The 15,466-nt window shown below is 37.3% G+C and overlaps 1 protein-coding gene across 1 annotated transcript in view; it reads left to right on the forward strand.

Annotated features, from left to right (window-relative positions):
* PDHX (pyruvate dehydrogenase complex component X) overlaps positions 1–15,466 on the forward strand; it is a 33,372-nt gene that overhangs the window by 11,342 nt on the left and 6,564 nt on the right. The window contains exons 4-8 of the mRNA XM_058806787.1: positions 4,631–4,836; positions 6,105–6,203; positions 10,864–11,035; positions 12,488–12,635; positions 14,502–14,560. Of these exons, the coding sequence (XP_058662770.1) occupies positions 4,631–4,836; positions 6,105–6,203; positions 10,864–11,035; positions 12,488–12,635; positions 14,502–14,560 (684 nt within the window). The remainder of the gene's footprint in view (positions 1–4,630; positions 4,837–6,104; positions 6,204–10,863; positions 11,036–12,487; positions 12,636–14,501; positions 14,561–15,466) is intronic.

The raw sequence follows: 15,466 nt of genomic DNA on the forward strand, positions 1-15,466 counted from the left end.
TGTATTCCTGGGGAGAAATAATTGCCCCATTTGTGCCATGTGTGTACCAGACTATTGGTACATGATTCTGTATATATTTAATGGATTTTCACTTAAGCTGTTATTTTGCATGTTTTACACCTGGTGAATTATGTCCACAAAATGTTGTAGTTTATGACACCTCTTACTCTGAGTTATAGGAAAACAATTAACAATCAGTAGGAATCTGGAATTTTGGGTGGTGCTTTACCCAGGATGTGTCATCTCTCTGCTAGGTTGTCTTGTGCTAGTCATTCAAGGTGGCATGTTATACAACATGGGCTGACCCAGAGAACAGTTCTTGGAGTTAATAATTTCCTCTATCAAAATTAGTTTGATTAAGCTTAATAGAAAGAGCAAGAACTGGGATGAGTAGGAAATTTTCTGAAGCAGTCTCAGCTGGTGGTGTCTTGCAGCTGTTTCTTCTCTCCCTCCACAATAATTAAACAACATGGTGAATTGCAAGAATTTGGGAAAAAATGAATAAAAATGAGAGATGAGTATTTCAGTAAATATTATGTCATCTAGTTAGGGAGGTCTCATTTAGGGCACATCTACCCATGAGGTGTGGATCACATAATTGTACAAATTAGGCATGCTGGTATTAATTGCAGTCCAGCTACTTAGGAAACAGCAGAATGGGAACAGGTACAAACTGGTTCCTGGAACCATGAGAAAATTCTACCCTATGCTCAGTCAGACGTGTTTGGGCTGCTATTACAAGAGCTTTTTGGATTGGTATATTTGACTTCCAATCTCTGCTACAGCTGCATTTTCTTACATCAGCATGTATTTGCACAGTTATCCTTTGCAAAAACAGAAAAGGGAGAGTAGTTTCCTCTGTGGCAGCATTTGAAAAGTGATGTTCTGTTTGGTATCTTCCTATTTTTGTATAAGCAAAGGCAACATCCTTTGCAAAAGTGAAAGTCTTGAGATAGATAGGGGGCTGAGATAGAGGGAGGAGAGGGGATGTAAGATAGAACTCAGCTGGAAATGAAGTCTATCAGGGCTTACAAAAACTCATTAGTCTTGAATTCTGCAGGATAACTTGTATTTAAGCACTACTGTATTTAAAACAAAAGTTTTTAAAATACTTTTCCTTCTTTTAATTGTGTTGCTAAATTTGCGTTCAACTGTGGAAGAACGCATTTACTAGGTTTCAGAGGATCTGTTTTGCCATGCCAGGATGAAGTCTCACATCAGACATATTTTTTAATCTGTGTTTAGTCTCCATGTAGTTATTTAAATAATTGCTGGGCAATGCTTTCGCTATTTTTAAATCTCTCTCCTTCAGTTTTGAATGTTTCTGAAAATCAGTTTGCCTCTGCATTTGCAGTCACTGCTTTGTTAGATAGTGTGAGGGGAAGATACAGGGATTCTCTCTGTCAAAAGTATTAAAGACTTAGTCCTAGAGAGATTAAATTGAAGTTTGCTTAGTTTCTTTGATAGTAATCCATGATGGCTACAAGTAACATTAGTATTTCAGAAGCTGTGGGGGTTTTTTGTTTCCTGTCTTGTATTTCAAATGCATTGCAAATTTCAAAATTTCTCTGTGCAGTGCTCTTGTGGCACATTTTTGATAGATCAAAGCCAGACTCTGCAGCAGCTAGATGATATCAGTGTCATGGAGCAGTGACATTCAGCCTTAGTTATATCTGTATGATCCAGTAACAATCCAATGCCAAGAGCTGAACCTGAGAAGGCGATGCCAGGAGGTAGAAATAACTATAACATCTTTCAGAATAAGGGAAGAGAGGCAGCTTTGTTGGAGTAACATGAACAGATCATTATGCAAAACCAGTTTTTAATGGATTCTTTTAATCCCTGGAATCTAGAAATGGTGGGCCTAAGAGTTAGAGTACAGGATAGACAGGCTCTTATTCCAGTCTCCTAAAAAGTACAGAGAAAACCTGATGTTTCAGAAACTAAAATAACTAGAGAGCAGTAAGGTCAGAAATTTTCAGACTTTTTTTTTTCTCCAGTGTGTGATCCTTGGTTGTCTTTCTGCACTATCTGTGGATATTTCTGCTCTGTATTAGGTGTTCAGTAGATGTTTGTTTAAGGCTTATAAAATGAGCTGTGCCAGGTTTGTGGACGGGGTGATGATTACTTATTGAAAAGATTGTGCTTCCAAGGGCCACTCAGAAGTTTCACACGTGATGTAATTAATGGGAATTTAAAAATGTTTTGTGCCTCTGAGCTATCATCTGGCTGGATTTCACTCACTTCCTAAAGAAATGAGGCAAAAGTGTGTGCCTTTGATGCCTGCTACAATTCTGAACCATCCTGACAGAGTTCAGTGTGGCAAACTTGGGTCAGATGAGCACACTGTCTGCTTAATGCTTTGGGTTTTGCACTTAAAGATAGGAGGTTCATTAGGTTAAATTAATTCAACTTCTGTAACCCTTCTTGGTTTTTCTTGATTGTATAATCTGTGTATGGTTTAGGAAGAACAGGCTAACAGTAAAATAGAAACTCATGCATATATAGTTCTTCTCTGTCTGAATAGGTCTTCTAATGATCACATCTGATTCAGTGTAAAATGCAGTAAAAGATTAAATAACTGAATGAAATATTAGAAGGCTAATTTCAGAATGATGACTATTCAGTTGAGTTGCTTCTTAAATTAACACTGATTTTTTTTTCCTAAAATATGGTTCAATTTGGAACATAACAGATGATGAATGATTGTTTAAGAACTGTAATTAATTGTTGAGGAATAGACTTCGAGCAGGTACTGGGTGTGCAGCTGCAGGTTTTTCCCTGGGTGGGGAATGTGGTGGGGACACCAGAAAAGGGGCTTTTACTGGGTGCTGATCCTTTGCACAGCAAAGGGCACAGGGACCTGTGGCACCAGCCAGGGGACTGGACACTGGGACACAGCAGGAGCCAAGGACTCAGTAGGAAGACCCCAGACTGAAGGTATGAAAGCATGGGAATTCCTTTTTTTGTGGTCCCTCCCCAGAGGCACCAGCTTGAGCTGGTGTTGTGATACTGGGCCACAATTGAAATTGCTTTAGGGATCCAGGTGTCTGAGATTCTGCTGTGGAAAACCCAGGTCAATCTGGTGAGGAAGACCTGTTTATATGTGGGAGCAGGGTTTGCAGGGAGCCAGGTCAGGCACCCATGGGGTTACTGGAGCCACCCACTTTGAAGGGGCTTTGGTCCCTCCTCATGTGGTGAGACTGACTGCCAGAATGGCTCCTGGATGGTCAGACAGGGAAGTTTCCCTAACATTAGTATCTGTTACCATTTTCTTATTCATGACCTAAATAAGAATTGGTATGGAAAATACTTTGTATAAAAATTCCACTGCAGAATGAGTCAGTGCAAGTTCAGTCTCTTTTTCTTCCAGTGGAGGAAATAAACATTTACTTCAGTGTGTATTTGTTAGTGACTAAGGCACTATGGTGCAGTGGCAGAAGCCCCAAGGGAATTTTGGGGCACTTGGGGCAGAAGCCCCAAGTGAACTTCTCTGTTCACTTTATCTCCAATTTTTTCTCCCTGTCATGGTCACCTGTGCTTTGTTGGTTTGGTAGCAAAGCTAGGATTTTTTTGACTCTTCTTGGCTACATAGAATCGTTGAATGTTTTAGCTTGTAAGAGTCCTTAAAAATCATCTTGTGCCAGGGATGCCATTCACTAGATCAGGTTGTGCAGGGCCCCATCCAACCTGGCTCTGAACGCTTCCAGGAATAGGGCATCCACCACCCTCACAGGCAACCTGCTTTTCCACCTTTGAGGGAAGCATTTCTTTCTAATCTAAACCTCTCTGATTGTAAAACCATTGCCCCTTGTCCTGCCTGTATAAAAAAACCCTCTCTCTCCCTTTTATAAGACCCTCTAAAGCACTGGAAGGTTGCTGGAATGTCTCTCCAAAGCCTTCTCTTCTCCAGGCTCAGCAAGCCCATCTCCCTCAGCCTGTCTTTGTAGGAGAGGTGCTTCAGCCTTCTGGTTATCTTTGTGGCCCTCCTCTGGACCCACTCTGAACAGGTCCATGGGTTGTTGAGGACCCCAGACCTGGACACAGCACTCCAGGTGGGCCCTCACAAAAATGGAGTAGAGGGGCAGAATCATCTCCCTCAACCTGCTGGCCAAAGTCCTGCATTTGCCTTTCTGGGCTGCTAATCCACACTGTTAGCTTGTGTCCAGCCTCTCATCCCAGTACCCTAGAGTCCTTCTATTTATTTCAGCTCTTTCTACATCTGAGATTCTAGGGTTCATTGAGGTTTATGCAGAGGTTTTCTTATTGTGAGTAACAAAAATGTAGCAGTGACTCAAAAATCCAGGAGATGAAAAGTTAAGCAAAATTGTAACAATTTTTCTTTTTCTATTCTAGTTCTGAGCTGCAAAGGCTGTGTGTATAAAAAGTTACTTTGATTTCTGAGTGCTAACTTTAGGTGTATGAGGTTTGGGGCATACTTTAATGTTCTTCTCCTTATAACAGCAATTATAATTAATTTCAGTCTTGAAATATCTTATTATAAGTAGCAATAAAATAGGATATATCTTACTGATGAATTGTTGTTAATATGCCTGAAACTTTGAAGTCTAATGGTTTTAGTCATATCAGAGCAGACAGTGTAATATGTAACTTAATGTTCTTAATTTAGGTGGAAGAAGGAAGCAAAAATGTTCGCTTGGGCTCACTAATTGGTCTGCTGGTAGAGGAAGGCCAGGACTGGAAGCAAGTTGAAATACCAGCTGATGCTGGAAGTCCACCTTCTGTGGCTCCACCAGCACCTGCACCTGCCTCAGCTCCTGCAGCTCCTTCAGTTTCAGCCCCTCCTAAACTGCAGCATCAACCTGGGAAATTGCAGTAAGTTTCTATGTTTGTTGTGACATGGAACTCTTCATTAGATCAGAAGAACTGAACCAAGAAATACTTTTTGTCCCTTTTTACCTAGTAGCTGTTATTTTGAGAGTGTTTCAGTATGAGTGAGAAGATAAACCTTGCAGGCCTAGACTATTTCTTTGCTCATAAGCCCAGTAAGTCAATTCAAACAGCATAATGATAATAGAATTAAATGTACTTATATTCTTGTCCTGCAGTTAAATTATGAAGGCTACTAAGCTTACAGTTTGGAAAGAAGTTGTGCTAATACAGGATGGACAATAATGCTTATGCATCAGATGCCAGGTGTACCTGTGACTTGTTTTCTATTTATTTGAGGAGAAAAAAATAAAGAAATGGCACACTCCAAAGTCTTTACAAGCTCTTGCATTTTTGATATTGGAAAAATATTATTCTAATATTTTCATAACAGTGGAGTGCAAAAAACTTAAACCAGTCAGTTTATGTGCTCTTTGTTAGTTTGGTTTGGATCTGTTGGTATTCTAAGCATTGCAAACACCTTGGAGGAGGGGTCAGTTCCAGGGTGTTAGTCAGGTAGCAATAATCTATAATCACTTTGTGTCCCAGGATATATCCTGTTTGGAGGTATCACTCCTTATTTGTGCTTATTTTTTTTCTCTCCCAAACCTCATTATCTTTTCTGTCTGCTGGTTTGCTGTGTTCTAAATGCTGCCAACATCTAGGCTTTTCTCATGCAGGTGGATGGCAGCTGAGGTCATTGCCCAGGTATTACCTGCAGCAGATGGATAATCCACAAAAGGATCCTTGGAAGGATTATGTCTTTCATTTTAGTACCAAAGAACAGAAGTGCTGTTTCACTGCAACTCTTAGAGATGTATCAGCATGTTTGGAACCAAATGATCACTTATGACATGGGGTTTTTTTGGCAAGGGCTTAATGGACTATTCTTAAAATTCAATGAGGTGCAAATATAGTCTCCTTTGGGAAATAATGAATAGGGGATTTTTGTGGAAAGACTTGAAACCAAGTATTTATTCTTTTACGAGTGTGTTGTTGTTTTGTATTTAAGAATTCTAAAACATTTTCTCTAGATGTTGGCTTTTCTCCTCATTTCAGAAAGCAAATCATATTAAGATGCACTGACTACTCTGTACCAGTGTGCTGTGCTTTGTAGTTGACCAGAGAGAAATGTAGTTTCTCTTGATGTACATAAAGGAAATAAGCTAATCTTGCTATTTAAATAATTTAAGTTTCCCCCCTCATTTCTTCAGGATTCGCTTGAGTCCCGCAGCTCGCAACATTCTGGAGACACACGGACTAGATCCAAGCAATGTTACACCTACTGGGCCTCGAGGAATCTTCACTAAAGAGTATGTAGAGAATTTGGTAAACCTACAACTTTTGATATTAGAGTAACCTCCATAAGATGAAAGTTTGCTTATTAAAAAAGCCATGTCTTTGTTCCATTTTTTGCTGTGGACAGGTATAGTTAAACTTGAAAAATCTGTTGAAAAGATAGGGAGAATGGATTTGGCAGTATTTGAAGAAGGCCTTAATTAGAAAAAAACCCAAAACACATATTTGTATTTTTTAAGTTCCATCTTAGCTGTGTGGTACTGCTGTCACATTTCCTGCAGCTCAGCCTAATGGTGCCTATTGCCTCCTAAGCAGCACTATTAGCTACCACTGTGGAGCTCAAGAATTTTACTTCCCAAGATGCACACAGAGCCCAAATAAAAGCCAGTTTTCTAGTATTTTTTTCAACTCCTTTTCTTGAGGGAGTTCAGATCTAGATCTTTTTTTTTTTTTTTTCCTGTAGTTCTGTTCTGAAATCTGTCAGAATTTTAATTTTTTTTCCTATTTTTATTAGGCTGGGGAAAGCAATGAAGTGTAATGATAAGAAATTCCAGAATTCTGTTTTTCTCCCATTTTGCTTTCCTCACTATGTTTTAAAACATGTTTGTTTACCAAGGTGTGGTTTGTTATGAACTAGTACTTTTTTATACCTTTTTGAGTATTGCAATATAATGATTGGCACTCAAGCCTTTGAGAAAATTGAGTACAAAAACATGTGGTAGATTTGGTGCATTTAGCCTTGAAATGATGCATTCTCTTCACATGACTATGTATGTTATTGGAAGTGAGGATTTTGGCAGAAATAAATATTTTTGTTCTCAGGAAAATTATTTCTTTTGACAAATACCATCATTCACTTACAACAGACTTTGCTGGCTACTGTTATTTTAGTTCCATTCAGAGACAACCAGGACCAGGTCAGTGTAACTTGGAACTGGAGCCAGAAAAGTGGCTGACAGTTTTTCAAAACTTTTTTTTTCCTTATGACCTTTGGCTGAATTGAGATATAATAAGGAATTGAATAGGTAGAATCTGCTATGTAACAGCAAATCATCAGAGAGAGTTCTTTCTTAGTTATGTAAGTGTAATGGTAATTTATGGTGTGTAATGAGGCTATGGCAGGTGGAAACCCTCTAGGACTTTGAGCTAACCAATTAACACTTCCTAGTTGTCATGGAGATCTAGCAAAGATTTTTCTGTAGTTATGAGAATTGTCTAGCAAAATAATTTCTTTTTAAAACTGTTTTTTTCATACAAAAGATTTGACTATGAAATGTCAGTTTAAGATGAACAATGTCTGGGGTTTTTTAACCATTCTTTTGAAATGGGGTTAATTTTTCAGATGCCTACAGACTGTTATTATATTCAGTTTGCAATGAAATATGCGGATTTTTATAGAGAGCTGCTGTAGATATTCAGGAAAATATTTCCTTTGCTGCACTCACCAGACTACAAGAAAGAAAGATAGCAAGTTACATAAGCAAGCAAGATTCTTTCCCCCAACTTTCTGTCTTTAAATTTAGTTCACTGTAAAACTTGCAACAGCAGTTGGAACTTCCACTCTACTGGTGTTCTCTGTCATGACCCTCTCACTTAGTAGGCCAATACTTTATTTTATTGATCTGGATACTTTTATTTATATTTCTCTTATGTGTCTGTTCAAGGTTGAATTACTGTTGTTTTTTTCCTGCCTGTTTTGTTGTTGGTTTTGTGTGTGATTTCTTTTTTTTTAGGAATGCCAGAGGTTTTTTATTTGTTATTTCTAAGTAATATCCTCATATATCACTTAATACAATTTTCTTCAAAAATGTCCTAGAAATGTCCTAGAAAATTGGTGTGCCAGTACAAAGTAACTCAGATATTCTCTCAAAGATTATACCATGTTTCTACTCATCAGCTCAGACACTGTTTGGGAGGGCTGTATTAAAATGGATTGTTTCAGCTACCACTGCCCTTTCCCATTCTATTTCATAGTGGTCTAGAGATTTATAAATGTAGCCATGAAGAGGCTGGTTATTGAGAACTGTGCTTTTCTGAGGCCCTGTTGCTCCCAGCTGTTAAGTCAGAGTGGCATTTTCAGCTTGCAGAGAACGCACAGCACACCCATGGAGTGCTGTTTTTTCTGGAGATTAAATCCATGTGTATGTATGGAGTATGAACTGACCCTGGGATCTCTGCTGTGTGCAATTTGTTACCTGCTATATGGGAGGAATGAGTTCCTTCTACAATGATAGTGCAGTAAATGTGATACCTGGAGGTATCTGATGTGCTCTGAATCTCTGCTACCCATTTGCCTTCTTGCAGGGAATCTATGAATGAGTAAACAGGCATAAACAGGTGGAAAGGGAATATGAAAGATAGGAAAGGGGTTGGGTGCAATTTAGTAACAGTAACTGCCACCACAGGAAGCTTGTGTCAATCCAGGCATCTCTTGTTGCACTGTTGGATCCTCAGTGATTCTTAGGTGTCTGTAACCTAGCTTGTATCAAGAAAAGTATTTGAACACAAAATACTCAGTTTGCTTTCACCATTCTTTGGGTTTTGGGTAACATGAAGTAAAAAGACTACATGCTTCTGTAGTAGTGGTAAACTGAAGTCTAACAAAGTTGCCAGAATCTGCATATTTCTAATAATAACAGTTTGGTAAGCATATTTTGGTTTAATAAATGTTTACTAAACTTTCATCTTTTCTGCAAAGTAGGCTGCTCTTTGATGTTGCCTTTCTTCTCTTCCTCTGTTACTGACCCATGTTGATAGAAGTTTATAGAGTTGTTGGAAAGATGTGACCAACCCTTCCTTTTCCAGTTGTAGTAAAATATCTACTTACCTGACTTTAACTTAAAGCTGTTTAATTTTATATGCTTAGATGCCTCTTCTAACTCTGCTTATATTCTGCTTATATGCAGTGTTGCAACCATGACAGTCATAACACTGCTGTACCTGTTTTTCTTAACCACTTAAATAATTTGAAATTGATGGAGGATCTCTATTCATATCTATGTATAACAAATAGATGTGAACTTTGATTTTTATATATGTGCCTTTTGTACAAGTTAGTTTCAGAAAGTATTGAGCAAATCTTTTAATCTAAAAATAAGCTTAATTTTGGCAATATGTTTTCCAATTAACACACTAAAAACCACCAAAACCAGATGGTCTCTCCAATGACTGCCAAGTGCAAGCCCTTAACAAATTTTTGGTAGCTTCTAAATGTTAACCAAAAAGCTTGCATTATGTCATGCAGTTACTTTTTATGGCTCAAATTGTCATGCTGATAGAATGATTTTCGTTCTATCCAATCTGATATTTTTCCCTGATACAGTAGTTGTGTCAAATAATATAAACTTAATTTTAAAACAAATCTTGGTGAGCATATTAATTTGGGAAAACAAGTAACTACTTTTAATTAGGAAAAAATTTATCTTGAGCTCATTTGCTTTTTTTGTTTTCAATATTGTTTGTTGAAGTATGTATTGAAGGTAAAAATAAATTGAAGCAAGTCAGCAATGGTAAGAGGCATTCTGCAGAGGTTTTCAATTTTTAATTCTTGTTTCTGGAGTACTACTTTTTAGGAGGAATGGAGAATGCATAATGTTCTGAGATTTTGTTCTTTCTATAAAGATTTAATAACAAACTCTTGGCTGTCACTCAAGAATAGTCTCTCAAGCAGTACTGAAATTAGGTAGCTCTGTTTAGTATTTATGGCTTATGTTTCAAAACCTTGGAAGTGTTGTAAGGAGTCTGATTTTTAATTTATTTTAATTTCTTCTGCCAATTTGTGGAAATGAACTTTTGTGTACGTGCTGTGTCTTGGTGAAATCATAGAGATTTGTCTGGGGTATCTTATGCAGGCATTTGTTAGCAGATCTGGAGAATAAAGAGTGGAGATCTACAATTGACTTGCCTTGCCATTGGCAGGGGTGGTGGAAATGCAGTTATTGCTGTCCAGCCTTGTAGGTGCTGGTCTTTAGCTTGTTGCTTTATGAGTGCAGTGCACCTGGAGCAGACACAGTGTCATGGATTGGAGATGGGAGTCTCTCCTCTCTGTCATAATGTGCCCACAACAGGAAAATTTTGTCTTGGTGGCTGTATCAGTAAAGAATCCTTGCATAACACTTTGGGTTGTATCTCCAGTGTGGTGTTAGGAAGTATGGGCCTGTATAACATCTGTGCCTCGCTCTGCAAATTTGTCAGAAAGGTGCACAGAAATGAGTGATAAATGTATTACTCAGTTCCCTCTTAGCACTAAGTAATTACATTAAATTCAGATTATTACAAATATAAGAAGAAATAGCTTTTACTTTAGACTTTGTAGCCTGAATAAATGTATTGTTTCATTTAGAAGAATTTTCAGTGCATTTCAAAAATCACTTTGCATGCTTACAGTTAGTGATGATGATTGTTATGCTTCTCTAAGACAAATGTTTTCTGTTACTGCATATTCAGGCCCTTTTATTCAGAGAAGTTAATGAGAATTTACTAAAAAGATACCACAAAGGCAGCACAAAATTAATATCTTCTAATAATAATTACCTTCTTAATGTTTGGTTTGGCAGCAGAAATTTAAATGTATGGAAGTGGCTAATTAAATAGAATAAGTGATGGAATAGTAGTACTCAGGTAATTGTTAAATAGCTTCTTTGTTGTCAGTGTTTCACTGTGTTTAATCCCCAGGGATGCTCTCAAACTTCTGCAAGAGAAGCAGAAAGGTAAACCCAGTGAACTGAAACCTGTGGTTTCTCCAGCTCCTGCTGCAGTGCCTTCTCCTTCGCAAGCACCAGCCGTGACTTCTTATCCAAGGCCAGCAATTCCACCAGTTTCCAAACCAGGACAACCTCCTGCACTGGTAACACTTCTGCTAACATTTCAGTATTGCTACAGCTGAACAGTGCAAAAGCTGCTTCAGTAGCTCTGAGACTTCTAGATCTAGAGAGAGGAAGGAAACTAAGGCCACCCATATGCCCAGCTCAGGGATTTGCAGTTTTTAGTATGTCTCAGTGATTCTAAGGCAATGTAATTAAAACTGTGAAATCCTTGAAATGGTGGTCTGCATACTATTTTGTGAAGCTTGCAAATTAAAGTGATGGAAAAATTTATGTTGCAGGCCTTGGAGAAACTAGAATGATGATTTATTTTTACTGTATTTAATTAGTTTGCTTTCTTGCAAGATGTAAGTGTCCATTAATGAGTTGTCAAGAAGTGAGGAAGGAAAAGGCTTCTTGGTGGTTGCCTTGGAGAGTAATTCTGCAAACTCTAGAACCTAAGTAAGTTTCTATGTTAAATTGAAATGTTGGAAATACCAGAAAATATTTTTTTAAAGAATAAATGCCTTTGCTGCAATAGACATCAGTAGAAGTTGAAAAGCTTTTATGAAAAACATTTTGTGGCTCTAGAACTAAATTAGATTTATCTTTTTAGTCTGAAGTTTACAATGTAGCTACAATTCATAATATTCAGAAAATGCTGCCCTTTTTTTGCACTTTACAAAGAGCCAAACAGCTCAAAAGTTCAGACTTAGATCCATTACAGAATAAAATGTTTTTATGATTGCATCAGAACATACATATTGCAATTTATTGTGTGTTGAGTACTATTGAATATGTACTAAGGAGTCTATGAATCGTTATATGTTCAAGGGATATGTGTTAAAGATTAAGTATACAGAATAATGTCTTACAGAATCATTTATCTTCTTGCCTTCTGTAGTCACTAATATTTTAAGAGATTTCTTGCAAGTTGACCTGCTTCTAGGAAGAAGTTGGCGATTGAAACATTATTGGATATATCTGGAAGGAGAGAGAAGAATAACAGAAAAGATGCGATAAAGCCTGTCTTAAGGAATTACACAGGGAATTAAAAAAGCAGTAGCTTACTGAGGAGGTGTTCTTTTTATAATTTAAATGGAGAAAAGCATAATCTGAGCAATATGCCAAGTCTGGAAAATGGAACAGTGCCTTTGTACTCTGGCTGAAAATAAATGCCTCAATATTTGGATTATTTTTTTAAGCAAGGGTAATTCTATACAATAAAATGGAATTGTTATGTAAAACCTGTTGTGTTGATCCCAGTTAATAGGAATAGACTAGAACACTCAATGGTCTTTGTCATATTAATTTCAGTAATTGGAATGTATCCCTTTTGGATACATTACCTGGGGGATACACATGGGATGCATACCTAGGGGATAGTTGACATGGGCAGAAGTCACTGATGCTAATGCATAAATGCTGGAGTACTTTCAGCAAAGGGGAACTGATTGCTGTCCTGGTATTTAAAATGCATCATGTGATTTCTTTAGGGCACGTTCACGGAAATCCCAGCTAGCAACATCCGAAGAGTTATTGCTAAAAGATTAACAGAATCTAAAACCACCATACCTCATGCATATGCTGCTGCTGACTGTGCCATTGATGCTGTTTTGAAATTAAGAAAAGAATTGGCCAAAGGTTAGTAGTCTGATTCACTTTAACATGTGGTAATACTAATTTGGTTATGCTATAATTTAATTTTTCCTGTTTACATAAACTTCCCCAGGAGGTGGAGATTTTGTCTAGGTAGACCACTATGCATTCAAATAGGGTTTTTTTCAGTATGTTGGACTCAAGCTGTAGTTCCTGGCAGTTGTTGAATTGGACAACTTGTCAGGATACCGGGAGACAGGGGTGTTACTTTGCCAACTCACACATCACTCTGAAGTCTTATTTTCCACAATTACCAGGCTGCATAAGCACTAGTGATGCTCTGTTTGGTGATGGAGACATTCACCTCCTAGACTGGTACTAAGTCTCTGACTTGGGTAAAATAATTTTAGGTCTAAGACACTTCAAATGTTGATCTAAAGCTTCAGGGTTACTGCCATGGTTTGAAAGCTTATCGGTTCAAATAGTGGCTTTCCTAAGCCATGTGAGCTCTCATTCAGAATAATGCAGCAAAATATTTTAATTTACATTTTTATTGCTCTGCTGATTGAGAAACTGAGGCCAACTGTTCTGTACAGTGACTAGCCCATGCTTATCTGTTTGTGTGGTCTAAAATTAAATTTGACAGATATATTCAGGTTTTCTAGATGATGGTACAGGAGCTGCTTTTCCTTCTACTGGAGTTTTGAGTGACTAATTTTTAATGCAACAGTACCCAGGTGATTTTTCTACCTGTTATTTTTCCAAATGGTATCTTATTCACAAATGAATGTCAAAGACATTTTCTGATGTTGATATTTTCTTTAAGCAGCAGCAGTTCATAAGGAATGAACCAAAAAAGGATCTTAGTTAGGAAGACTCACTTGAAATTTTTCACACCTCTCCTGCTGTTGTTGATTCTTAATGAGTATTTCCTTTAAATGCAGAGGTGGAAAAGCCATATGTCTTTGCATGAAATTGAATTACAGAGCTTGTCCTGGTAGATTTTTGTTTCCTCTGAAGGAAATTGTGGGGTTTTCTACTATTATAAACTTCAGTGATGCAGGGTAAAATATTACCAGATGTGGATCATTTAACTGTATTCCTGCTCTACTACCAGACAGTGACATTTTTGCCAAGGGTTAGGAATGTAGCATGTAAACAGAAACCAGTGTATGTTTGATGATGAAGGTACAGGTCTGTCTGATGTGAAATTCTGTCAGTGCAGCCTAGAATTGAAAGTTCCATTATGTTCTGTTGGAATGCTGTCTCTCTTCCTACACATAGATTACTAATCATGGCAAATGTTGCAGGCCAGTTATGTGGTAAGTGAATACTTGGTTCACTCCTCTAAATTTATGATGACTTAAGAATATTTCACTTGATATAATTATTTATAAATTATTTTCCCTTGCAAAAATATTTCTAAAGATGTGTATGTTATATGCCATAAACCAGATTTGAAAATTAGGCAGTTTGGCTACTTGATCAGTTTTGCTGAGAGTGGTGATGGTGATGGAAGTGTAATGTAGTTTTTTTGTATTGTGAGAATGATGAGTTTAATATTGTGTAAATGTCATGCATTTCAGGGTAATTTTATGGCCTAATCTGCTTTGTATCTCTTATCCCTGCTTCTGATGCCACTCCTGATTTTAGTTACCAGTTTTAGTCTCCTGAAACTCTCCTGAGTGTCTTTGCATGAGATTTTTCTTGATGGATATGCCTTTTGTCCCAAGGGGGGAAAAGTTTTCCCTCTTTTATTATTGGATTTTGAAGATAAGTGACTTTCTGTTAATGCTTCTAAGAAATAAATCTGCTGAATCACTAGAATCTTGTCATCACACAAATGCTGATAAAGCAAATCTTACAAACAATGATTGTTATCTTTTTAAAAATTTCTGTTTCCCTTTGCAGATGACATTAAAGTATCTGTAAATGATTTTATTATCAAGGCAACAGCAGTTACTCTGAAGGTAAGCAAATAATTGACTTTAAGAATATATTTTAGTAGTAAACTCCCAAGGAGACAAGCAGAGTATTTTGTGAGTATATGGAGATATGAGTGGGATCACAGTAAAGCTGGTAATTCTGTATTACTTATTGCCAGTTTTTTTTAGGTTTCCAGGTTTCACTGGATACGCTGTGAACTATAAAAATGAGAACTTCTTAGTGGAGATCCACTTACTGCAGTTAACATCTGCAAATCATAGTAGTTGTTTAGTCAGCAAACTACAGCCATTGCCAAGATCATTAAATTAATCTTAGGTACATCTTATTTCTTTTAGTTATAAGCAAGTCTTTATCTAAGTCTTACACAAACCTTGTTATTACCTCAGGTGTATTCTGATGGCACATTGAATGATACCTGCTTGGAAATAAAAATTCTTCTGGCAACCACTCTGCTCATTGCTAGGAATTCTCATGGCCTGGATTACCTCACAATAATATAAAAACATTGGAAAGGATGTGAGAGCTGGTTTTCTCATTTGTGAGGATAATTCAAACTGTTTAAAGGTTGAGAGGAATTTATGTTTAAGTTGGAGGAGTGTTCCTGTTCCTATGGATGTATGGAATTGAGAGAACACTGGACTGGAAAAGACTTAACAGATTTCTAGCTGAACATGTACTAAATATTAATGTATAATTTGAAGAGGTATAGCTCAATGTATAATTTGGACAGGAAATAGAGAGGGTTCTAAACAGTTTCATAAGCAAGTGCCTGAGAGAAATTTGAGGCCTTATTTAGACTGAGAAAAAACCTCTGCAAGTTAATACCAAAACAAAAGGAGGGGCTAAATATGTGTGCTGTGCTTTGTTAGATTTGTACATAACAAGAAGCTTTTTTAGTGGTCTAATGAAACCTTTTGTGAGGAAATAGT

Source organism: Ammospiza caudacuta, chromosome 6 (assembly GCF_027887145.1).
Source record: "Ammospiza caudacuta isolate bAmmCau1 chromosome 6, bAmmCau1.pri, whole genome shotgun sequence".
Taxonomy (NCBI): domain Eukaryota; kingdom Metazoa; phylum Chordata; class Aves; order Passeriformes; family Passerellidae; genus Ammospiza; species Ammospiza caudacuta.